We start from the raw sequence: 25,420 nt of genomic DNA, 5'->3' as shown, positions 1-25,420 counted from the left end.
TCAAGAGAAAAGCAAAAGGAATCACCAGGATAATAAAGAGAGATCCCAGGATGGCAGCTGTACACTGGAAGTAGTATCACCAATTAGAATAGAGCAAGAGTGGGGCACCTGGGTAGCTCAGTTGGTTAAGCATCCGACTTCGGCTCCGGTCATGATCTCACAGTTCGTGGGTTCAAGCCCTATGTCCAGCTGTGCTACAGCTAGCTCAGAGCCTGGGGCCTATTTCAGATTCTGTACCTCCCTCTCTCTCTGACACTCCCCTGCTCACACTGTCTCTCTTTCTCTCTCTCTCAGAAATAAAAAACATTAAAAAAAAATTTTAGAACAGAGCAAGACAAAACCCTTCCAATAAAAGTATTTCCAAGAAAAGAAAATTTATCAAATATCTAATAAATCTGAATAACTTAAGAGGCAATTTAGATAAGGGATAGTTTAAAGACTAGTGATGAGCACATTTTAAAAAATTAGAATACTCTGTTAAAAAACAAAATTATAATGTTAAATGTACACCACATTTAATCGCAAGGAAAACAAACTCTATGAGAAAGTAAAAAAACTCATACTACATGGCTCAACTGACAAGTCACAATGATATAAATCCTGAACACTGATCTAATCAATATCATAAAATTTATAGGAACCCCAAAGGAAGGGTCAAGTTTGGGAAGAAAAAACAGTTCAGTGTGGAGCACAGTAAATCAAGGCACAGTTTATTACCTAAGTGACAACAATTAGCAGGCAGTTAGAGATGCAGGACACAAGGACACAAGAGAAATGAGGGCTGAAGATAACACATCTGAAAGTCACTCACAAAAGAGATGAGAGCTGAAGCCATGGGACTGATGAACTGGGATGGAAGAAAGGGAATGGTGCCGGTATTTGAGGTTAGATGCTTGAGGAACAGCTTTATTTTAGTGGGCAGGTAAAAAAGTTTAAGAAGGAGTTAGAGAGATAAGAAGAGAAAGACAACACTGACGTCAGAAGGGGAGAATTTCGAAAAGGAAATATAGGTGGTCCATGGAGGAAGAGGTGCTGAACACTGGCGATACAACAAAAAGAATAAGGATTGGATAAAAAAAAACAAACAAAAAAAAAACAGATTTCACACTAATCCAAAGAGCATGAACCTTTACAACATTAAGAATGGAGCCTGACATGGAGGAGGGCACTTTGGGGATGAGCACTGAGTGTTATGTGGAAACTAATTTGACAATAAACTATTTGTAAAAAAAAAAAAAAAAAAAGAATGGAGCCTGAAAATAAAACTAGATTTTACATGCTTCAAGAAAATACAGGAAAGATGGGACCAATCTTAATAAGTTTTAAATACTGAGAGAACAGTCAGGAAATGGAGGCAAGTACAAATGGCTTAGTAAGTCTAGCCATAAAGGGAAAGAGAAAAGCAGTTACTATTTCAGAGAATAACACAATCCAGGGAGAATCAAAGGTTCTTCACTTCTTGGTTTTAGAAAGGCCCAAGAACATGTGTAGGCTGTGGGAAAGAATTCCAAAAAGAAGAGCTAAGGATACAAAAGTAAAGAAGTAATCAGTGAAGCAAAATGCAGGAGAAGAAGAAGAAAAAAGGAACAGCAGATATAAGTAGAGAACTTTCCGGGAACTGAGATGAGAAAAAAGAAAGGGAGTTGGGATTTTTATGGCAATTTTTGAGAAGATTTATGGAGGGGAGCTCTTAATGGGTGGTATCAATGCTCTGAATAGGTATGAAGTAAAGTTACCTCCAGAGAATGAAATGCAGTAACAAGATTCGGGGGCTTCAGAACAACAGAAAAAGTTTGGAACCGGAACTTTGGTGAATACAGCAAGTTAATTAGGAATGGACAGACCATAACTTGGCAGCAAAAAGGGCCAGTTGAGCTATACATCTTAAATTTATATAACAGATAAATGGTCTAGTTTCACAAGTGTCTTGAACATTAAGCAACCTAATAATAATAATGAAATCTAAGAAAAGGAAAGCTAAGTAAAATGGAATCTTCCCAGAACTTGGAATTAGCAATGGTGATGGAAAAACCTGGCTTGACATATACAATTTCCTAAAGTCATTCACTTAGTAGAAAACAAGAAATAATAATAGATTCATATAACTAAAAGATTCTCTCAGAAAAAGTTGGTCTTAACCCAACCAAATTGTTCTGAAAAAACTCCTCTGATAGGAATTGTCCTAAAAAAAGAGACAGGTATTTAGTATTTGTAGATAACATGTTATAGAGATCAAAATCTATTTACCTGAATATTCTACCTAAGAATGCTCCCAACATCTACTAATAGTTAGAAAATTCCTTAAGGTAGAATTCTATACAGAAAGGGTTCCTAAATGCCCTGATTTATATAAAAACAAGTTATCTTTAGCCAACAAAGATAAATTAAATATTCAACCAGCATCAAGAGATTTCTGTAACTTTCCGTAACTTAAGAGCTACCTATTAACATTAACAAATCTTCTCTAGTGATTCTAACAAAACAAAGTAGTGCCTGGGAGGGTTCAAGTATTTCTCTGGAAAAAAAAATGTATGTCACAAAAATTTACTGAGTGTGTGTTTTGAGTACAATTCTGTACTATGAACTTCAGAGAGTCTTTACAAGAAGATGCAAGGTCTCTGCAGATCATAAATCTATATTCAATCTTATCAAAGAAGACATATGAAAATGATTGAACTGAACACCAAAACACATTTTACAAGTGGAAATGAGAAGATCAACTGAACAGTTCCTATCAATACACATAAATACAGATAGAAGAGTGGGTGTACTCAGAACCAGATTCATGGATGTTATAAGAGAACACTTTCTGAAGGTTTTTTTTTAATTTTTTAATTTCTTTAATATTTATTTATTTTTGAGAGAGACAGAGACAGAGCATGAGCAAGGGAGGGAGGGCGGAGAGAAGACAACACAGAATCTGAAGCAGACTCCAGGCTCTGAGCTGTCAGCACAAGCAAGGCTTGAACTCGCGAACTGTGAGATCATGACCTGGGCTGAAGTTGGATGCTTAACCGACTGAGCCACCCAGGTGCCCCTTAAGAAGGTTTTGCATAGGCGCGCCTGGGTGGCTTAGTCAGTTAAGCGTCCGACTTTCGCTTAGGTCATGATCTCACGGTTCGTGGGTTGACCCCCGCATCGGGCTCTGTGCTGACTGCCAGCTCAGAGCCTGGAGCCTGTTTCAGAGTCTGTGACTCCCTCTCTCTCTGACCGTCCCCTGCTCACGCTGTCTCTCTCTCTCTCTCTCCTAGAAATAAATAAAACATTAAAAAAAAAAAAAAAAGGTTTTGCATAAAGGTTTAAGGGTCATCAAAAACATAGTTAGGGGCTCCTGGGAGGCTCAGCAGGTTAAGCATCCAACTTCAGCTCAGGTCATGATCTCACAGTTTGTGGGTTCGAGTCCCATGTCGGATTCTGTGCTGACAGCTTGGAGCCTAGAGCCTGCTTCAGATTCTGTGTCTCCCTCTTTCTCTGCCTCTCTCTTGCTCATACTCTGTCTCTCTCTCTCAAAAATAAACACTTAAAAAAATTTTTAATATAAATGTGTTATTTATATTATAGAGTTATTCTAGCATTTCTGTACCAGAATTAGGAGGGATGGAGAACACCTTAGAAAACTGCTATCAGACATAAGGAGATGACAGCATGAACCAGAGCAAACACTACAGAATGGGAGGGAAAAAAGTAGACCAAAAGATGAGGAGGTCAAAGATAGACTGGACTTAAGATCAAAGGAAAAAAGGAGAAATCAGTAAAGAGGAGACTAGGATGATGGGAGAGACAGGAGTAATAAAGTGGGATTCAGATCTTATTTGAGAAGGTAAAAATTTAAAGAATTTAGTTTTCTTAGGACTACAGATTTCAGGAGGCTGAATAAACTCTTTTTCCTAGCTCTCAAAAACAGGAAAATATAAAATAAAACGCAGAATAAAGAATAAATAAAAGCAGGGCCCTTACAAATTCAACCCTACAGGTCTCAATTTTATGAAGTCTCAAATAGAATATATGCTTAAAAAAATTAAGAATTCAAATTATATGATCTTTAAAGCTTAAGGCAGTAAACCATTCATAAGTAATCATTATGACAAGCAATTACAGTTATATAAATATGCTCCTGGAAATTAAAGAAACTCTTCCTGTAGAAATGTGAAAAACAGAAACCTATCTCTATAGCCAAATCATAAAACTTACAAAATTACAACCAATTTTAATGATAAACAAAAACATACCTTTAATGTTCCATCAGCTGAACAACTAGCCAAAAGCTTATCATCTGGTGAAAATCTGCAGTGATTGACTGAATTTGTGTGGCCAAACATGGTATTTCGACACTCTTTTTGATTCAAATCCCACAACTATATGAGAACGATAAAAAGATAACTACAAAACTAGTACTGCACAAGGAAAAGTTAAAAACCACATAACATTCTTTATTCCCTCCCATTCAACCTTTTTCAATTCAGGAAAATGTTCAATTCATAGTAACACAAAGGTATGAAATATAAAGGTTAACTTGTGATTACCAAGTGATGGAGGAACCCTTAGATCAGCACCTACATCTATTAAAGGACCAAAGGTTACCTAAATAACTAAATAATTACTGCCTATTTAACAAAGTAGTTTGGAATCATTATTTTTTTACTTAGGTCTATAATAAGGAATTTGTAAAATAAAATATCCCCTAAATTTTTAGATGCTAGGTTACCCAAACGGTCATTTCTAAGATTTCCTCATGCAGAGGCTCCTGGGTGGCTCAGTCAGTTGAGCATCCGACTTCTTCAGCTCAGGTCATGATCTCACGGGTTCGTGGGTTCGAGTCCTGCATTGGGCTCTGTGCTGACAGCTCAGAGCCTGGAGACTACTTCAGATTCTGTGTCTCCTTCTCTCTCTGACCCTCCCCTGCTCATGCTGTCTCTCTATCAGAAATAAATAAAACATTAAAAAAATAATAATAATATTTCCCCATGCAAACCCTGAGTCTACACTAGCTAGGCTAAAATCTATTAATGCTCTAAAAAATGACTAAAAAAATACAAAGATAGCAAAGATGGATATAAATACATTTAACAGGAAATGTAACAGGCTTGAAGATCAAGTAAACACCTCTAGGAAGCAACCAACCAAATGCAGACTCCACAGGACAAATGACTAAATTTCTCATCAATGACATAAGTAAAGAGGAAGAGGAGAAGGGAAATTTCTACAAAATAAAGTAGATTTAAGAGACATAACAATGAAATGTCACCTGAAATCTGTATTCTGATTCCAACAAACCCATAGTAGAAAGGTATGTTTTTAAGAATAATGGGAAGGGGCCCCTAGCTGGGTCAGTTGATCTTGGGGTCATGAGTTCGAGCCCCACATTAGAAGTAGAGATTACTAAAGATAAATAAACTTAAAAAAGGAAAATGAATAATGGAGAGAAGTAAGCACAAACCAGGTATATCACAAAACTATTGTTTAAGTTAGGGGTAATAATGGCATGGTATGTATGTTTAAGACCTCAGATTTGCATGCTGAAGTATTTCGGGTGAAATGACATGATACTTGGGATTTGTTGCAACATGCTCCAGTCACCCCCGCCACCCAAAAATGGGGATGGGGGGTTGGGGAGGAAAATATAAATAAAATTGACAAAATACTCGTAATAGAGCTACACAATGGATACCACAAGGGTTCATTATTGTACTCTCTCCTTTTGTGTATGTTTGAAAAGTATATATATTTTTTAATTTTTTTAGTATTTATTTTTGAGAGAGAGAGTATGTCTGGGCAAGAGAGGGGCAGAGAGTGAGGGAGACACAGAATCCGAAGCAGGTTCCAGGCTCTGAGCTGTCAGCACAGAGCCTGATGTGGGGCTTGAACCCACCAACTGCGAGATCATGACCTAAGCCAAAGTCAGAGGCTTAACCGACTAAGCCACCCAGGTGCCACCCTGGAGCCACATAAAAAGGGCTACAGTCATCTATGGTGACTTATACCAACTATACTTTTTCAATTTTTTTTTTAACATTTATTCATTTTTAAGACTGAGAGATACAGAACATGCATGGGGGAGGGGCAGAGAGAGTAGGAGACACAGAATCAGAAACAGGCTCCAGGTTCTAAATTGTCAGCACAGAGCCCAACACGGGGCTCGAACTCATGGACCTCAAGATCATGACCTAAGCTGAAGTCAGATGCTTAACCGACTGAGCCACCCAGGCACCCCAATGGCAACAATATTAAACACAAGAAAAAAACATTCATCCCCCAAATTAATCTTGGTAAAAATCCTTTGAAATGACCAGTAAGTGAGATAAGTCCTGTTCTTCATTTCCATCTCCATCCTAGACTCCTTTTTATCCCAGTCCTAGGTAAATCTAATTTTTCAGATAAGGCAAGTTACATAGGGGTAGCTTCAAATTTACATATTTTTTCTTCTTTTAAAGATCTCACCCACACCCAATGTGGGGGTCAAACCTACAACCCAGAGATCAAGACTTGCATGCTCCACCAACTGAGCCAGCCAGGCACCGCCAGATTTACCTGTTTTCATTGGCTTCTCTCAGTTCAAGAGACACAAGAAGTGAGCTCTAATTGTCCACGTGGTAATACAGGTGTGGTACGGCCAATCTTAAAGCAAAACTTGTCCTTAATTAAAACTGTTGACTAACCAATAAACCCCATAGATCTCTCTTTGTTCTCACATCCTAGAAGTTTTTGTCTATAATTAAAATAAGGAAATATTAATTTGTTCACCCTCCAAAATATTAAAAATACCAAAAATTAGTCATAAATAATACAAAAGTTTTGGATTTTTAGAGGTGGGTTTGTTCTAATAGAGCAAAACTTCTTAAATAGTACAGTAATCTTACTTTTTAGAGGTGGGTTTATTCAATAAGGTACAGCATATCTGAGTAAAAATTAGCTTTGACTATAAGACTATGTTAGTTTGTTATTTTAATCCACTCCAGTGTTCTCAAATTGAGTTGTGCAGAGCCCTAGGAATTCCAGAAACATGTCTGAAAGGGACTCCTGGGGAGAAATAAGAGAGGGAACGAGAGAGAATAGAAATGTAAGCCCATACTCCACTTCAACCAGAGCAATACAGGCTTTATCTCTTACACAGTGAGCTTCTACGTAAGCTTTCTTTTGGAAGGAAACATAAAAGTTCAGCTTCCTGAACTGCTGGGTACAGGGGTGACAACTTTCAGTATTTTCTAAAGTTTTTTCAAATACATTATTTTTTTTTAATGTTTTATTTCTGAGAGAGACAGCGTGAGCAGGGGAGGATCAGAGAGAGAGGGAGGTACAGAATCTGAAGCAGGCTCCAGACTCTGAGCTAGCTGTCAGCACAGAGCCCGACACAGGGCTCGAACCCACAAACCGTGAGATCATGATCTGAGCTGGTCGGACACCCAACTGACTGAGCCACCCAGGCACCCCTCAAATACATTATTTAAACATCAAACAGAATCTTTGAGGTCTTCCAAACTGAAATTTTGCCAAACCCTCCCAAAAATACAATGTCCCATTGCAAAGACAGTGTGACATTAAAAAAGAAAGGACACAGGGCACCTGGGTGGTTCAGTCAGTTAAGCATCCGAATCTTGTTTTCGGCCCAGGTCATGATCTCATGGTTCATGGGTTCAAGCCCCATGCTGGGCTCCACGCTGACAGCATGGAATCTGCTTAGCATTCTCTCTCTCCCTCTCTTGCTGCCCTCTACCCCCTCTCCGCACCTAATGCACTTGCTCTCTCTCTCTCTTTCAAAAATAATTTCCAAAAAAAAAAAAAAAATAGAGGAGAAGGAAGACAAAGTACAGAAACCAATCCAAAAAAGAATCCAAAGGGGGCGCCTGGGTGGCTTAGTCGGTTAAGCGTCCGACTTTCGCTTAGGTCATGATCTCGCGGTTCGTGGGCTCAAGCCCCGCGTTGGGCTCTATGCTGACTGCCAGCTCAGAGCCTGGAGCCTATTTCGGAGTCTGTGTCTCCCTCTCTCTCTGACCCTCCCCTGCTCATGCTGTCTCTCTCTCTCCTAGAAATAAATAAAAATTTAAAAAATATATTTTTAAACAAAAAAGAATCCAAAGGAAGACTGAATCTTTCTGGGACCCAAGAAAGTTCAATCTAGCTATTTTCAATATGGCACTTAAGAGGGGAAAAAAAGACAGGGTGCCTAGGTGGCTCAGTTGGTTAAGCGTCCAACTCTTGATTTCGGCTCAGGTCATGATCTCACAGTTCAAGAGTTTGATCCCCACATTAGGCTCTGCACTGACAACACAAAGCCTGCTTAGAATTCTCTCTCTCCCTCTCTCTCTGCCCCTCCCCCGCACATGCACGTGTGTGCTCTCCCTCTACCTCTAAAAATAAACAAACTTCAAAAAAACCCTAAAATCTTTTAATCTTTTATAATTTATAAAGCATTACCATACATAAAATGAGTATGTTTTTGGTTTTAGGTTCTGTTTTTTTTTTTTTCTATCAGCACATTTTTTCTTCCTCCTTCTGATAACAGAACCTCTCTTTTGAATCAAGCCCCATTATATAATTCAGCGGAGCTTACCTCACCTCATTTGTTCCATTTCTACATGGCTACACTTGCGATCTTTTGCCAATCCAAGAATTCCATCCTAGAGGCCACTAGGATTATTTAACAACAAGCATATAAGACAAACAAGGTCACCTAGTCTTCTTTAAAATTAAATCTATGGGATCTGGGAAACGAGAAATCCTAGATGTATGTATGTATAATATATATATATATTATATATATATAATACTATAATATAACAATATAATTATATATACATAATACTATAATAATATAATATATATATATATTACTTCCTCTGTGACTATGAACTATAAGACCCATGTAAGACTAGAGGTGAGAATAGCCATATTTCCTGCCACACTGAAAGAAAAACGCCTAAACCAAACAAAGAGGAAAACAAAGTCTACAGATGAGAGGTAGGTAGAGTCTAAGAACATAATTTTAGCATCTGGGATCAGCTATGCTTGAAGCCATGTTCTCTCTAGTCTTTTCAGTTACATAAACCAATAATATCTTTTTTCTTTTTTTTTTTTGCTTAAACTAATATGGAAGTTTTTATCACTGCAACCAAAATAGCCCTGATTAATGCATGAGAAAATCAAAAGAAATGTTCTAATGCATCTACCAAATTTGTCTGTAATTCTCATTATCCACACTTACTTTGAGGAAACAGTCACTTGACGCAGTGGCTAAGAGAAGGTGATGACTGTTGTTAGTAAAGTGGCAGCAATTGACTTGCTCTGTGTGCTCATCATAGGTATGTACTAGTTCCCCAGTCATAGAATTCCAAATCTAAGGAGAACAGAGAAAATAAAATTTACAACTACCCCTTATTTTCAAAAGGAGAACAGAGGAGCAAACAAACATCAGCTGTTTTGTAGCAGATTTTCCCAGTTGGACATGAGACTAATGAATACTTCCCCCTTCTCTAAAATATGTATTTTTCCAGGTTTTTTTTTTAAAAAATTACTTGCAAGTCTATACATGTGACCTTCCTGTAGCATAAATAGAATCTCTTGAAAACATTACATTCTTCAGGGGCAAGATTGCATGCTTATATGAATGACAGCAAGCAGAGACATAAGTATTATAAAAACCATGGAAGGTCATCAACTGATGAATGGATCAAAAGATGTGGTTTATCTATACAATGGAATACTACATGGCAATGAGAAAGAATGAAATCTGACCATCTTTCTTTTTTTCTTTCTCTCTCTCTCTCTCAAAATAAATAAACTTTAAATAAATAAGAAGTATAGAATGATGAAATTTAGATCAGAAGGATTAAGTCCAAGACCTGGTTCTACCATTTATTATTTTTGTGTCCCTTGCTAAGTCCTTAATTTACTTGCATCACAGTTGCCTCTTCTATAAAATGAGGATACTTATACCTGTCCTACACAATTCAAGGTATCAAATGAGATAAAGAACATGCTAACATTTCTGACTTCAAGTTATCAATAAATAAGTAAAGACAGCTCACTGAAAAAAATAAAGAGTTTTGATTCTGAGGGAAACCTACCTTTCTACCCCGGCTCCATTAATTTTCAGCTGATGTGAGCCTGAGCAAATGACTTCTCTAAACCTGTTGCCTCATCTGTTAAATACTTAGTTTGCAGGTTGTAGTGAGAAATTGGTAATGCAATACAACAAAGTGTGTACTATAAAGCCTCACACAGTGTTAAATTCCCAAGAAAAAGAATCATCATTCTAGTTACTATGTAAGATAACTAAGCAGTGTGTTCTATTTAGCAACAAGCAAAAGAAATAAATTATCTAATCTTCACTGGGCTCTGGACTTTTTACAGGTACTAATGTCCTTCCTATAGCATTTTTTTAAATTTTTAAGTAAGCTCCATACCCAAACAGGGTTCAAACTCACAGCTCTGAGATGAAGAGTCATGTGCTCTACTGACTGAGCCAGCCAGGTGCCCCACATTTTATCTTGTCAAAGCACCACCAGAGGGTCAAAAAGCTTATTTTTAAGTTCTTTAATAGACATTTCTCTGTCTCTTGCTTTATTTTTGAGTACTTAGAAAGCAGAAACAGTGTTATTTCCTTTTACTCCATTTAGTTCTAACTTTGGAACTACATGGAATGGCCAACTCCAAATCTGACTCAGAGTAGAAGCTATGGAGTGAATTAACTGGTTGGTTGTAAAGCCACCTGGAGAGTCCAATCTATCAAGAAGTAGATTTTTCCAAGGCCTTAATTTAGTCTAGACACTCCAAAGTTTCTTCAAGTGGGTCCAGACACCAGGAAAACTTCCAAGCCAATTTTCTTGCTCCCAGGCCCACTAAGACCCCCCACACCTAGCCAGTTACAACATTCTTTAAAATAAAGAAAGAGAGAAAAGAAAAAAGAAAAAGAAGAAGAAAAAAGCTTGGGGTGCCTAGGTGACTCAGTCAGTTAAGTGTCAGACTTCAGTTCAGGACATGATCTCACAGTTTGTGGGTTTGAGCCCTGTGTTGGGCCCTGTGCAGACGGCTCAGAGCCTGGAGCCTGCTTCCGATTCTGAGTCTCCTTCTCTGTCCCTCCCCAGCTCATGCGCTGTCTCTGTCTCTGTCTCTCTCTCTCAAAAATAAACATTTAAAAAAAAGGTTTTTAGGGGCGCCTGGGTGGCTTAGTCGGTTAAGCGTCCGACTTTCACTTAGGTCATGATCTCGCGGTTCGTGGGTTCGAGCCCCGCATCGGGCTCTGTGCTGACTGCCAGCTCAGAGCCTGGAGCCTGTTTCAGAGTCTGTGACTCCCTCTCTCTCTGACCCTCCCCTGCTCACACTGTCTCTCTCTCTCTCCTAGAAATAAATAAAACATTAAAAAAAATAAAATAAAATAAAAATAAAAATAAAAAAAGGTTTTTAGACAGTGTTAATTTATAGCTAAAACTGGTTTGCCTCAAGTCTGTAATCAACAGGCAAGAGTCCTTTATCCCTACTTATCCTATTCCCTGTACTACGGAAAAAGAAAATGAATTCTATGGTAATTACAACTCAAGAGAAAAATACTTCTCTACCTTCACTTTTTTATCCACTGAGCAGGTTGCTATGAATCTGTCATCTGCAGAGAATGCACAACAAAGCACTTCATCCTCATGAGCCTTGATTTCCAGAAGTTTCTCTCCTGTTTCAGCTTTGAACACCTGCATAAGCAACAATAAAAATCTTTTTACCATAAACCACTAGCCACCATTCAATAAAAATCTTTCTTTTAAAGATCTTAATCAGTATTATTTTGCAATAGGAATGAACCTTGGCAACACCACTCCAAAAATCAGAAATATCTCTCTTTATATGCTTGAACATAGAGAACTATCCCTTGTTAAATGTTTGTAATATCAATAAAAAGAGTTAGCAGCATATAGCTTCAGTTCTTGAGATCAGTTTGGCAAATTCTTTTTTCTTTTTTTAAGTAATGAAGTACATATATAAAAATACTCTAAATATCAAAGTTTTAACTAATTTGATCCTGTTTCCTTCAAAACCAAAAGGTAGAGGACAGATTTAAAGAAAAACATTCATTCATGTATTCTAAAAATAAATGAGAACTTAAGAAATTCCTTCAAGCACTTTGGAAATAATCTAGTCCAAATCCTGTTTACAGTCAGGATTTGTAAAAAATCTTTGTCTGAGCCTATACTAAAATAGGTTATTTTATTTAATAACTGTTTTTTAATCAGAGCCTAGTTCACTGTGCTCTGGACTCTTAGGTCTTTTAACAATTTTCCTTCCTCATTACCCCTAGCTGGCACACAGATGACAGAAACTGATTGCTAGGGTAAAAGGTACTTTCATGTCACTTGGCAAATTTAAAATAACAAAAACGCACAACCACATCTTTTAAATCTCCAGAGAAAGTTTTCATAAAATATTTCAGAGAGCTGGATTTCTCTATTTCTAATGTGTAATTTTCTTCAATTTTAGGAGTTAAATATATTCTAATATGCATAGTATTGGGTACATGCCTCTTTCAATTTTTCTCAAGAGATTTGTTTTACCTGTAAGGTTTTATCAACTCCACAAGAAGCTATTCTTTGACCATCCTCAGAAAAGCAAGCATGGTAAACAGCATCTGTATGGGGGCGGACAACTAAGCGGGAAAGATTCTTGTTGTTTTTTTTGTTTCTACATACAAGGAGAAAATGAATAGAAACCCAGTAAGTAAAAGTAATTTTTTTCAGTAATAAAGTAAACTGTCTTTTAACATTGTTTTGTTGCCAAAAATACAAATTCTTAAAATTAAGTTACCAACATGTAAATGATAGCATATATCTCCTGAAGGGAAAAAAGCAGAACAAAAGTGGCTTTTTAAGAGAAATGCTACCCTCTATCAAGCAACCTGTCATGTACTGCAAATGACACTGAGTTGGGAGAAATCTAACTAATCAAATACATGTCGCTATTTTCCTTTGATACATTAATGATACATCCTTTTGAAACATGTGCAAACATTACATAAGAATACTCTCAAAAAAATCTCCATTTTTAAAAGGAAAGAAGCCATACTAAAGTATGACACTACACCCACTGTTAGGATGATGTACCTTAAAACTGTTCTCTAACCACAATTAGGCACAAAGAAAAAAAAAATCAAGTAATGTCATTTTATTTATATCTTAATCTACTGAATACTAACTATTCCACTAATATAGTTAATACGTTATTTCTCATGGACTAAAGGGGTAAAAGAGCAGTGCCAGAATTTCCTATACATATGCCCCAGTCATTCTGAGTAAAAGTAAATATGTTAAATGGCATCACGCTTATTTTAGTAGTCAGATAAACCTAATGAGTAACCCTAATCACAGTCAGCACACAGCTCATTTCGGATTTTCTGTTCCTCCCTCTTCCTGCCCCCTCCCTCTCGAATTCCCTCTCTCTCAAAAATAAACAAACATTTTTTTAAAAGTATTATAATTTACTAGAAACAACAAAACAAGTAACTGTAATATAAGAACTAAAGTAGTAAGAACCTTGAAGAAAACCAGGTAGGGGCGCCTGGGTGGCTTAGTCGGTTAAGCGTCCGACTTTCACTTAGGTCATGATCTCGCGGTTCGTGGGTTCGAGCCCCGCATCGGGCTCTGTGCTGACTGCCGGCTCAGAGCCTGGAGCCTGTTTCGGAGTCTGTATCTCCCTCTCTCTCTGACCCTCCCCTGCTCACACTGTCTCTCTCTCTCTCTCTCTCCTAGAAATAAATAAAAAAATATTTAAAAAAAGAAAAAAAGAAAGTTTAAAAAAAAAAAAAAGAAAACCAGGTAAGTTACTTTCCCCTTGATCTAACTATTCAATTCCCCCAAAAAAGGTCAGAAAGTGACCTGTCCCATTAATGGCCATATAATGGATGGCCAAAAAGTATTAAAGAAATAACAAATGAATGCATAAACAAATGATTTCTTTGAAAACTAAAATTAAATTTGCTGATACCAACTTGTGGGGAATAAGCTTAGGAATTCCCCAGGGTTACACCAATGGGTTAACGGCATAAAGTACAAAGCCTGCTCACACCCAAGTTTGAGTAAACTAGATTAGGCATATAAGGAGAGAGAAGGGGAGCTAAGGCCCCCAGGATAAAGTAGGGAGGAGCAAAGGCCCCAATATAGAAGATAGGTATATGAAATAAACAAGATTAGGTATTCAGGGTGAAAGCACCCCCAAATTTAGTACTACTATAGAAGAAAGCTGCTTTCTCAGGAAGAAGGAACCAAATTAAGTAAACAGGTAAATAGGGCTATAGACCTCTGCAATGTGGGTGAAGCTACCCAGGGCAAAGATGATTAACAATAGGAAAGGTGCCTTGTTAACCTTGAGGTTATTTGCTCTACCCGTCTTATCCCCTAGTTTTGATAAAGAGAGGTGGTACGTCATGTCCTCTGAGCCTGGCACCAGGATTTTGTTTTGTATTAACCCAAACCCCTAACCCCAAATATCTTCAAGACCCCCTTTCCCCCACATCCCCGAGTTAATGTTCACAGTTTCATTGTCTCTTTGTGCACATCCATCACCATGTTTGTAAGCCTTCTGATCCTAATAAAAATGGGGCAAGGACCCTTATTCGGGGCTCTTGTCTTTTCCCAGACATTAGCCATCTCACATTTAATCCTGCGCCCCCCCCCCTTTCTTGCTAGACAAGAAAGAACTCTAGACCGAGTCTACAACACTAACCTAAACCTTTCTACAGAAAAAGAAGTTTTCTAGTACTGAAATAAAGTATTCTTTGAATATGACCTGGCCAAACCCTGTTAAAAGATTCAGGTATGAATGACTAACCATTCTGTGAGAGAACATCATGGGTTGAAACAAAGTTGATGAATGGGGGAAAAAAAAACAGCAAGAAAAATTTAAAAAACAAACTCAACAACTCAAGAGAACAAGAACTAAACCTATGCCCGTTTGATTATCAGACCGTGTATTAAAATTCTATTTCAACTACTAACCAAAACATCAATTCAGTCAATCCTCCACAAATTTCTACTGCATACCAACTATATGGACCAGGCAAAATGATAAATGCTATTCTTAATAACTAATAGATATTAAACACTTTCTATGAACAAGGTATTGTTCTAAGTACTCTATGTGTGTTTGTGTATGTTTGTATACACACAGTCATTTAATCTTCTCAATAATGCTATGAAATAGCACCATTAATGAGAGAAGTTGAAAAAAATTTCCTGGTTATATACAACTAATAAAGAAGAACTGCATTTCAAGCCCAGGCAGTCTAAAGCCAAACAAAGTCTGTTATTTTAACCTCCAAACTATTCTAGACTACAGAACATATGGACTAGTAACAGAGAAAAATAGGCAATCACCATAAAGTGAGACAAATGCTATGATATAAAGTGGGCAAGTATTCTAGAATACAGACAGGTCTACCCTAGCCTCAATGAGTTAAGAGACTGCTTCTAAGGGAGTAAAATTATTGCCAGAAAAGAATCAAAAAGATAGTTAACTCTGGGAAATGAGAATGTGAGAAAAGATGGAGTCTCTGACTTTTTTTTAAGTTGATTTATTTATTTTGAGAGAAAGAGCATGTGTGCAGGTAGGGGAGGGGCAGAGAAAGAGCGGGAGAGAGAATCCCAAGCAGGCTCCACACTGCCAGCACAGAGCCCAATGCAGGGCTTAAACTCATAAACTGTGAGATCATGACTGGAGCTGAAATCAGACATTTAACCAACTGAGCCACCCAGGCACCCCTAACTTTTCATTTTATATCCCTCTAGTATTATTTGATTTAAAAAAAAAAAAAATCAGAAACAGAGGGGCCTGTTTCAGATTCCGTGTCTCCCTCTCTCTCTGACCCTACCCTGCTCATGCTCGCTCGCTCTCAGAAAAAATTAAACATTTAAAAAAAATTTTTTAATGAGAAACATAGATTACTTTACATAAAACCAACAAAAAACTAATATTTAATTTTAAATTAAAAAACATTTTTTAACTGTTTCATGGAAACTTCCCAGAATTCCTCACCAATCCAAATTAATCACCCACTTCTCAGATCTATATTATACGTAACAGAACAAACTTCTGTTGTTGCACTCATCACATTATGTTTAATTATTTGCTTAAACTTTTTTCTTCATTAATATATTATAAGCTCGTTCAAGAGAGCCTTAGCACCTGGTAACAGTGCTTAATTATTAGCACATTAGAGAAATTCAAATATTTGTTAACCTAAGCTGAATTAAGGGAATCACCCATGGCAACCTGACTTATTTGGAAAGAGGGTCCAGGACTAGTAAATATTGCAAATAACCTAGAGTTCTATTCAGATATAAATTATACATGTGAAAAGTCAACCATTCACAATCTTTATCTCTAGCTGTAAGAGAAACATGGCATATAGAAGGTGAATAGAAAACAAAGCTAGACAAGGGCACTGGGTGGCTCGGTCAGTTAAGTGTCCGACTCCTGATTTCAGCTCAGGTCATGGTCTCACCATGATGAGATAGAGCCCCAAGCTAGACTCTGTAGTGAGTATGGAGTCTACTTGGAATTCTCTCTCCCCCTCCTCTCTCTCTCTCTCTCTCTCTGACCCTCCCACACTTATGCTCATGCTCTCTCTTACTCTCTAAAATAAATAAATATTTTAAGAAAAAAAAGACAAAGAAAAAGAAAAAAGAAAAGAAATGAAAGCTAAACAGAGCCAGGGGTTTTTCTTTATTAAATTTTTTAATGTTTATTTTTGAGAGAGAGACACAAAGTATGAACGAGGGAGGGGCAGAGAGAGAGAGCAAAAAAGAGAGAGAGAGAGAGAGAGAGGGAAAGAAAATTTGAAGCAGGCTCCAGGCTCTGAGCTGTCAGCACAGAACCCAAAATGGGGCTCCAACCCACGAATCGCAAGATCATGACCTGAACCAAAGTAAGACACTTAACCAACTGAGCCATCCAGACGCCCCTAAACAGATCCAGGGTTTAAATCCCATTCAACAAGCTACATGAGCTTAGTCTCAACATCTCTGTCTCAATTTTCTCATTTGCAAAATAAATAATATTTATCTTATAAGGTTTGAAGATAAAACAAATAATATGCACATATGTTATATAACAGGCATTAAAAAGATGATAGCTTACCCTTTCATTTTTCTAATTGGTAAGATTAAGGCAAGAGTAAAACTGAACAGCCTCTTATAGGAATAAGAATCAAAATTCAGTGGAAGTTTAATTAGTGCTATGTGGAAAACAAAGTGTTAATCACTTTATATCCAATTATCTCATTTCAATCTTCACAAAAATACCTCAAAAAACTATTATCTCTATTTTATATGTGAAAAAGAAAAGCAACCTGTAACTTATTAAAAATCACAAAACCAGATCAGGTTTTAGAACTCAGTCACTGTCTGTGGCTTCAAAGTCCATGTTCTTCACTAACATACTATGTTATAGTAAGTAAACCATTTATTATTAATATTTAGTATGAATGGTCAAAATGCCTACAGACAAGCATCTATTTCCATGAGCTCTTTGAAAATATGATTTTTCCAATGCTTACTTCTCCAGAACTTTTCAATAAGGAAGAATGCTTATTAAAAGTTCCAGCCCTTTCCAAAGTAGTTAAATCTTCCTGGAGTGAACTTATTCACTACCTGAAAAATAATGACACAGTTAGCACTCCGCTCCCCTTTGGTTTTTCTCCTAACCTACTTACATCCACTCCAGGTAAAGCATTCCGTTATCGACCTCCTGCTTGGCCTGCAGCTTAGCTTGCTGATAAACTTCTGAAGTTTCTGGTTCACAGAGACCCAGCTGAACAATATTAGGAAATGGCTGTCGTCCAAGAAGATGTCCATTTAAAGATAAAAACTCTTGGAAATTTTCACAGACTCCACAATCCTATGAACAAACTGAAATCTCTTAGAAATACAACCAGAGCCAAGATCTGACATTTTCTATTTTTGTGATCTTGTCACTTTAAAGGCTTAAATGAGATATTCTCTATATAAGCTAAAATTAAATAGCCAACCATTAGGTAATAAATATCTGGTGACCCTCTCCAAACTTTTAAACAAAGTGTAAAAATCTCATTATCCAACTATTACTTTTTAATACATTGTTTTGTAAAAAAAAAAAAATACTTCTGAACACTTCCCCAACTTTCAAACCTCAATCCCATCCACATTCGTAGGCTAGGAAGCATAATAATTCAAATAATCAAGGATCAAAGAAAGGAAATTATCTCTCCTTGCCCCTTTTGTTCTATTCATCCCCACTACTATACCTAGAATTAAATGACAAAATGAGATGCCCTTTAGGGACTTATTTTTCATACCAATTTATACCTTTTCATCCAATATATGCCTGTATTCCACAAATTCATGAATCAGATGAGCAGGGCCTACAAGTTCAGTTTTTGCTTTAATCCAATCCAGGGAAAACATTAAAGCACAAAGTTCCTTTTAAAAAAACAGTAAGATAAGGACACTGTTAAAGACATCAAAGAATTTTAACTCTACCATTTTTAACTCTATCCTAATATTACTACTGAAAGAAATCTAGCAGATAACTAGAATTTAAGGACAAAAATGGAAGCTATTAAAGGAACCAATGAAATATTAAAGACTTAAATATAAAATAGAAAACTTCAAAAAATACTACAAAATACAGGCAACTATTTTTGTAACCCCAGGATGAAGGAAATGGTTGTAAACACAACACCAAAGCAAAAATACAAAAAAAAAAAAAAAAAAAAAGAAAGAGAAAGAAAGTGCTCTTACCTACCATAAAAATTCAAACCTTCAATACAGGTGAAACNAATGAAATATTAAAGACTTAAATATAAAATAGAAAACTTCAAAAAATACTACAAAATACAGGCAACTATTTTTGTAACCCCAGGATGAAGGAAATGAAAAAAAAAAAAAAAAAAAAAAAAAAATACAAAAAAAAAAAAAAAAAAAGAGAGAGAGAGAGAAAGTGCTCTTACCTACCATAAAAATTCAAACCTTCAATACAGGTGAAACCAATATAAATAAAATTTGACCAAAAATTAAAAAATTTATTTAGAACACCTATGAGGGCTTAATATTATTGTTTTATGGAAAATTCTAATAAAATAAGATAAACAGCTTGACCAAAAAATCTAGTAAAGGAAATGCACAAAATAAAAGGTCAAATGGCCAAAAACCTCACCAATAATGTAAATGAAACAACAAAGATTCAGCATTTTTTAATATTATATTTCTAAAGACTAAAAGCAGTAATAAGAGGATTAGCTGGAATCAGAGAAAATAAACACTCTCACATACTGTTGGCAGTGATGTAACTCAGAGCACCCTTCTGGAGGACAGTTTGGTAATCTATATTAAAATTCAGGGACACTTGGGTGGCTCAGTCAGTTGAGCGTCCAGCTTCAGCTCAGGTCATAATCTCGCAGTTCATGGGTTCGAGCCCCGCATCGGACTCTGTGCTGACAGCTCAGAACCTGAAGCCTGTCTTCGGATTCTGTGTCTCCCTTTCTCTGACCCTCCCCTGCTCACACTGTCTCTCTCTCTCTCTCTCTCTCTCAAAAATAAATAAAACATTTAAAAAAATTTTTTTTTAATTCAAACTGCAGGGGCACCTGGCTGGTTCAGTCAGTTAACTGTCTGACTTTTCAGCTCAGGTCATGATCTCACATATGAGTTCAAGGCCTGAATTGGGCTCTATGCTGACACTGCAAATCTTGCTTGGGATTCTTTCTCTCCCTGTCTCTGCTCCTCCCCTACTTGCACTTTCTCTCTCAAAATAAATAAATAAACTTCGAAAGAATTCAAACTATATGTACCCTTTGACCCAGAAACTATGCTCATAAAAATAAGTCCTGGGTCACCTGGGTAGCTCAGTCAGTTAAGCATTCGATCATGATCTCAGGGTTCATGGGCGTGAGCTCTGCCTCAGGCCCTGCGCTGACTGCTTAGAGCCTAGAGCCTGCTTCAGATTCTGTGTCTCCATCTCTCTCTGCCCCCATCCCGCTCGCGCACTTGCACGCACACTTTCTGTCTCTCTCTCAAAAATAAACAAACATTAAAATAAAAACATTTTTAAATATGTCCTAAGAAAATAATCAGACAAGAGTGCTTAAGCAATCTTATTATCTATAAGCCAACTGGTCACCACTATACAATCAAATAGTATGAAGTTTTAAAAATTTTGTCACTCTATATAAATTGACATAAAAAGATGACCATGAAAGTAGTTTAATGGAAAAAACAAGATAGGACTATTTCATTTTTTTTTAATGCATATTTATTTTGAAAGAGGGAGGGAGAGACAGAATACCAAGCAAGCCCCACATTGTCAGAGCAGAGCCTGATGCAGGGCTCGATCCCACAAACTTTAAGATCGTGGCCTGAGCTAAAATCAAGAGTCAGACATTAAATTGACTAAGCCACCCAGGCACCCCAAGACTATTTCTATTATGATCCTATTTTAATTTTAAAGAATAAGTATGTGTAGAACATAAGTATTAGCAGAACAACGTAGAAAACTATATACAGTTACAGAAACTGAATCCTGTCACACTATCAAACATGCCAAGTTTTAAAAAGATGCACTGACCCAATAATCCCACTTCAAAAAATGTTCTAAGGAAATAATGTAGGTACAAAGATAAATAAGATTGTTCACTACAGCATCGTAAAGGCAAAAATCTGAAAATCTAAATGTGCAACAATTACAGTTAAAGCAAATTTAGCACAGATATTTATTGCAATATCTTCACTCAAATGCACATTATTAAATGTAAACTATGTTTTGCTAGGTTAAAAAGAATAGGGTCCAACAATACACCCTTTTTTCAACCAAGAGATAACATACCGAAGCACAGACAAATTACTCAAAGTACATATGTTTTTCCAAAATGTTAACATTTTGAATAGTTAGTTTGACTTTGAATAGTCAAACTAACTTTGAACATTGAAGTAATGACTTCAAATATCATCTATGTGGTAATAATTCCCAAATGTTATCCATAATGTTATGGATATGTTAAGTTAAATTAAATTAAATTATGTTATATTAATATTATAAAAATTTAGATCTGGAGTAGTCTTATAATACACACCAAATCCATCAACAAATCATGATGATTCTATATCATCACTTTCTCTTTCCATGCGTTTTTCTTTTTCTGAGCATTACCACTCCCAACATAGTATAAATTTATTTGTCCTCTATTAGTCTCCCTGGAGAATGTAACCTCAACAAGAGCAGGGACTTGTGCCATTGGCATATCTTCACAATGAAGAACAATACCAGTACTTAACAGGCACTCAATAAATATTTGCTGAATGAATGAATATACTTTCCCATTGTCCATTCCTCTCAAAGTTTAAAAATAAATCCATACTGCCAAAAAAAGAAAGCTACTGATAAGAAAAGAGTGAATTTTTAGATGGTTCATTTACTACAGTTACTAAGCCACCTTTTTAAATCACTGTCAGTAAAAAGAGTAACAAAAACAAAACACTTACATACAGCATAATCTTATTTTTACTAGTAAAAGAAAATTCTAAACATAGGATGAAATAAAAGTGAGACAAAATAGTTTTTAAATAAGTCATCTTACTTTGTGCATATTAGCACTAGCCATGTGGTAGGCCAGAAAACTGTACCAATACATACAGTCCTCTTGATCTGGTGAAAGAGTATGTGGCTGATGATATCTTTGGAACTGAGTGATTAACTTCTTATGTAGATCCTGAAACCCAAATGAAACATTTTAGAAGACAGAAACAATTTCATAACCTAAGCATCACTATAGCTTACCAAAGCTATTTAAAAATGTGCTGAGATCAACCTAGAAAATACTTATTAATTACAAAAGGAAAAGATAGTAGCTTTACAGTGGAGAAACCAGCAGGTACCATTTTAACTAAGTGATCAACATTAACATCACTGACATATCAACTTCCTACTATGATGCACTGAAGACAGAACATAACTTTTGTGGTATTCTTGACAAAAATATTTAACCTTAATCTAGTCAGAAGAAACCATCAGACAAACCAAACTAAGGGACTCTATACAAAATAACTAACTGGTACTCTTCAAAAGTGACCATGACAGATAAAGAAAGCCAAGAAATTTTCATAGATTTAAGGAAACCAGAGACACATGACAATTATATGCAATATGGGACCTTGATCTCAACCACAAGAAGGGCATAAGTGGGAAAGCTGGTGAAATTCAAATAAAATCTGTAGGTTAGCTAACAATATTTTATCATTGTTAATTTTCTGGTTTTGATAACTTTATCATAGTTAAGTAAGATGTTAACATTGAGGGAAGCTAGATTAAGGTACATGCATAAAACTCTCTTTACTGTTTTGCAACTTCTATAACCCTAAAATTTCAAAATTAAAACTTAAAAAAATTCACAGAGAAGCCAGTACCTGAAGTTGGTTGCGATTCTTTTCTATAAGGAAATCTACTTGAAGATCATGTAAATAATAACAAAATGATTTTCCATTCCGATCACAGAATAAGAGAGACTTATTGACAAACTCCTGCAGTATGTCTTCAACTTCTTCAGTTTCCATGTCCCAAAGAATACATAACACCTGGGAATCATTTTAAGTATTTAATTTACCACAAAATTATAATTACTAGAATTGCAGATAAGGTGTTAACACATATGAACATACACACAAACTATATCATAAAGCCCTGAATAACAGCATCTCTATTTCATATGAAGAAGCTCAACTATTTGTCAAGATAGAGAAGAGAGATAACAAGTCATATTCTTCTCCAGCTTCACTAGAACTGAGAAATAGGAAACTAATCTAAGTTCAACACCAAGCTCTTGATGGAGACTAAGAGCAGTAGGATTTTTATACCCCCAACGACTCCTCAGTGGCACAGGTCTTAACCTTCCAATATCCTCTGTAACAACATCTTCGGTATTATATCAAAAGTTACATGTCAAAAATACCCAATAATGAGGATTGCTAGTCCTTCTATTACCTTTGTAGGCACCTTAACATCCTTCTGAAGGATGGAAAGATCTGTATAATAATCTTTGATGTCCTCTCTGAGCATTTCAACACTTATAGACATGGCTTCATCCAGAGCCTCATAATCATAAGATGAAGATTTCCTTATTCTCTTAAATTGCTTATTCTGAAGTTGCCTGAGGTAGTAATCCCAACGGTTGGGAAAATCACGTAAAAGTGCACCAATTAAAGACACTACAAGAGGAGAACCTAAAAATAAAACAAAACAAAAAAACAAAGTTACTGGGTTAATACTGTCTCATTTCAAAAATTACCAATAAGAGTCACATTATTCTTAAGAAACAATTTCTGCTGCATGTTATCCAAAGCCTTAAAATATTTATACATCTTGGGGCACCCTGGTGGCTCAGTCGGTTAAGCATCTGACATCAGCTTAGGTCCAGATCTCGTGGTTCGTGGGTTTGAGCCCCACATTGGGCTCTGTGCTGACAGCTCAGAGCCTAGAGCCTGCTTCGGATTTTGTGTCTCCCTCTCTCTCTCTCTCTGTCCCTCCCCCACTCACACTGTCTCTCAAAAATAAACTAAAAAAAAATCTTTAAAAAAATTTATAAATTTTGGATTCACTTTATGTATTTATTCTAAAGAAGTCATTAGACTCTTAAATACGGAGAACAAACTGAGGGTTGATGGGGGTGAGGGAGAGGGGAAAATGAGTGATGGGCATCAAGGAGGGCATGTGTTGGAATGAGCACTGGGTATTATAAGGAAACCAACTTGACAATAAACTATAATAAAAACGAAAGAAAGAGAGAGAGAGAGAGAGAGAGAGAGAGAAAGAAAGAAAGAAAGAAAGAAAGAAAGAAAGAAAGAAAGAAAGAAAGAAAGAAAGAAACCTGCACTGTTTGTTGGTGTGGTGTTACAAAAAAAAATTTTTTTAATAAAGAAAGAAGTCTTTAGAAATAAGAAATATTTTTTAAGGATATCCATCACAGCATTATTTATTTATATTTATTTTTTTAATGTTTATTTTTGAGAGAGACAGAGTGTGAGCAGGACCGGGGGAGGACAGAGACAGAGGGAGATATAGAACTCAAAGCAGGTTCCAGGCTTCTTGCTGTCAACACAGAGCCCAATGTGGGGCTCAAATTCACGAACAGTGAGATCAAAACGTGAGCCAAAGTCAGACATTTAACTAACTGAGCCACCCAGGCGCCTCTCATTACAGAATTTTTTATAATAGTGAAAAATATTTTTTATGTTTATTTATTTTGTGGGGGAGAGGGAAGAAAGAGAGAATCCCAAGCTGGCTCCCTCCACACAATCAGCATACGGAGCCAGTTGTGGGCTTGAACTCAAAAACAATGAGATAATGACCTGAACCTATATCAAGAGGCAGTCACCTACCTGACTGAGCCACCCAGATGCCCTAAGATAGTAAAATATTTAAAAACAAAGAAATGACTGAATAAGTTGAAGTTATCACAATATTATGTCATTACTAACTTTTTTCAAAAGATATTAATGACATAAAACAATATTCAAGATTTATTGTATGAAAAGGCCAAGATTCAAACTATAAATTATACCATTATAATCTCAGCATTTTTTTCAGTTTTATATGTCCTAAAAGATTGAAATATTCTCATGATACTAATAATTATCAAGGTTATGGGTAATTTCACTTTTTTATCATTTCACACATATTTTAAATGTTTCAAAATGGACATCTATCCCCTTTACAATCAGAATACAAATGAAGTATCCTTTCCTAAGATAGTTTTTAAAAGTCAGTTAGCTCAAAACCAAGTATCTATTTGATGGCAGAATGAAAAAACAAAGGTCTATTGATGCATTAACAACAGTGGAAAAAATAATCTTAAGAGCTGATGTGACTATATAAAATTTTAAAACTTTAAATTTGTGACATAAAATTAGTATGTCAAATAAAACACTACAAATGAAATTAAAAAGCAGACAAGAAACTGGGTAAAGTATTTACAAAAAAAAAAAAATGTCAAAGAGTTAATAGCTTCAATAGTTACAGTGCCCAAAAGTCAATTACAAACACTTATATCACAAAGAAAAGTGAGTCACGGATAATTTCTTAAAATGCAATATTCAATAAACAAGTAAAAATTTTAACTTCACTTGACTTCATAAAAAATGCAAATTAAGAGAACACCAGTTTTTAGGTACAAAATTAGAATACTATTTTTATAAAATCTACCAAAAAAATTTAAAACTCTCATTCTCACTGTGTTTTTTCTTCTTTGGCTAAAGTCATAACTATATCTAATGTCTCCCACTAACATATGCTGGTGTTCATTAAATATTATTTTAATGAATACCAAAATATGATTATCTATTGAGGGTATCAGAAACAAACCTAAAATACTAAATATTCTAGTAAAGTTTCTAGATGTTCATGTGCTAAACTGCCATACTTATTA

General features: G+C 36.0%; 1 protein-coding gene across 2 annotated transcripts in view; it reads right to left on the bottom strand.

Annotated features, from left to right (window-relative positions):
* APAF1 (apoptotic peptidase activating factor 1) overlaps positions 1-25,420 on the bottom strand; it is a 98,827-nt gene that overhangs the window by 52,480 nt on the left and 20,927 nt on the right. For both annotated transcript variants that reach the window (XM_039223260.1, XM_039223261.1), the window contains exons 9-17: positions 22,981-23,219; positions 22,407-22,574; positions 21,581-21,712; positions 18,315-18,428; positions 17,684-17,868; positions 12,534-12,660; positions 11,553-11,678; positions 9,200-9,331; positions 4,230-4,355 (exon numbers count right to left, since the gene is read on the bottom strand). In XM_039223260.1, the coding sequence (XP_039079191.1) occupies positions 4,230-4,355; positions 9,200-9,331; positions 11,553-11,678; positions 12,534-12,660; positions 17,684-17,868; positions 18,315-18,428; positions 21,581-21,712; positions 22,407-22,574; positions 22,981-23,219 (1,349 nt within the window). The remainder of the gene's footprint in view (positions 1-4,229; positions 4,356-9,199; positions 9,332-11,552; positions 11,679-12,533; positions 12,661-17,683; positions 17,869-18,314; positions 18,429-21,580; positions 21,713-22,406; positions 22,575-22,980; positions 23,220-25,420) is intronic.

The sequence above is a fragment of the Hyaena hyaena genome, unplaced genomic scaffold, assembly GCF_003009895.1.
Source record: "Hyaena hyaena isolate Hyena2069 unplaced genomic scaffold, ASM300989v1 scaffold_1305, whole genome shotgun sequence".
Taxonomy (NCBI): Eukaryota; Metazoa; Chordata; class Mammalia; order Carnivora; family Hyaenidae; genus Hyaena; species Hyaena hyaena.
The sequence above is the reverse complement of the archived record's forward strand: the minus strand, read 5'-3'. Positions and strand labels throughout refer to the sequence as shown.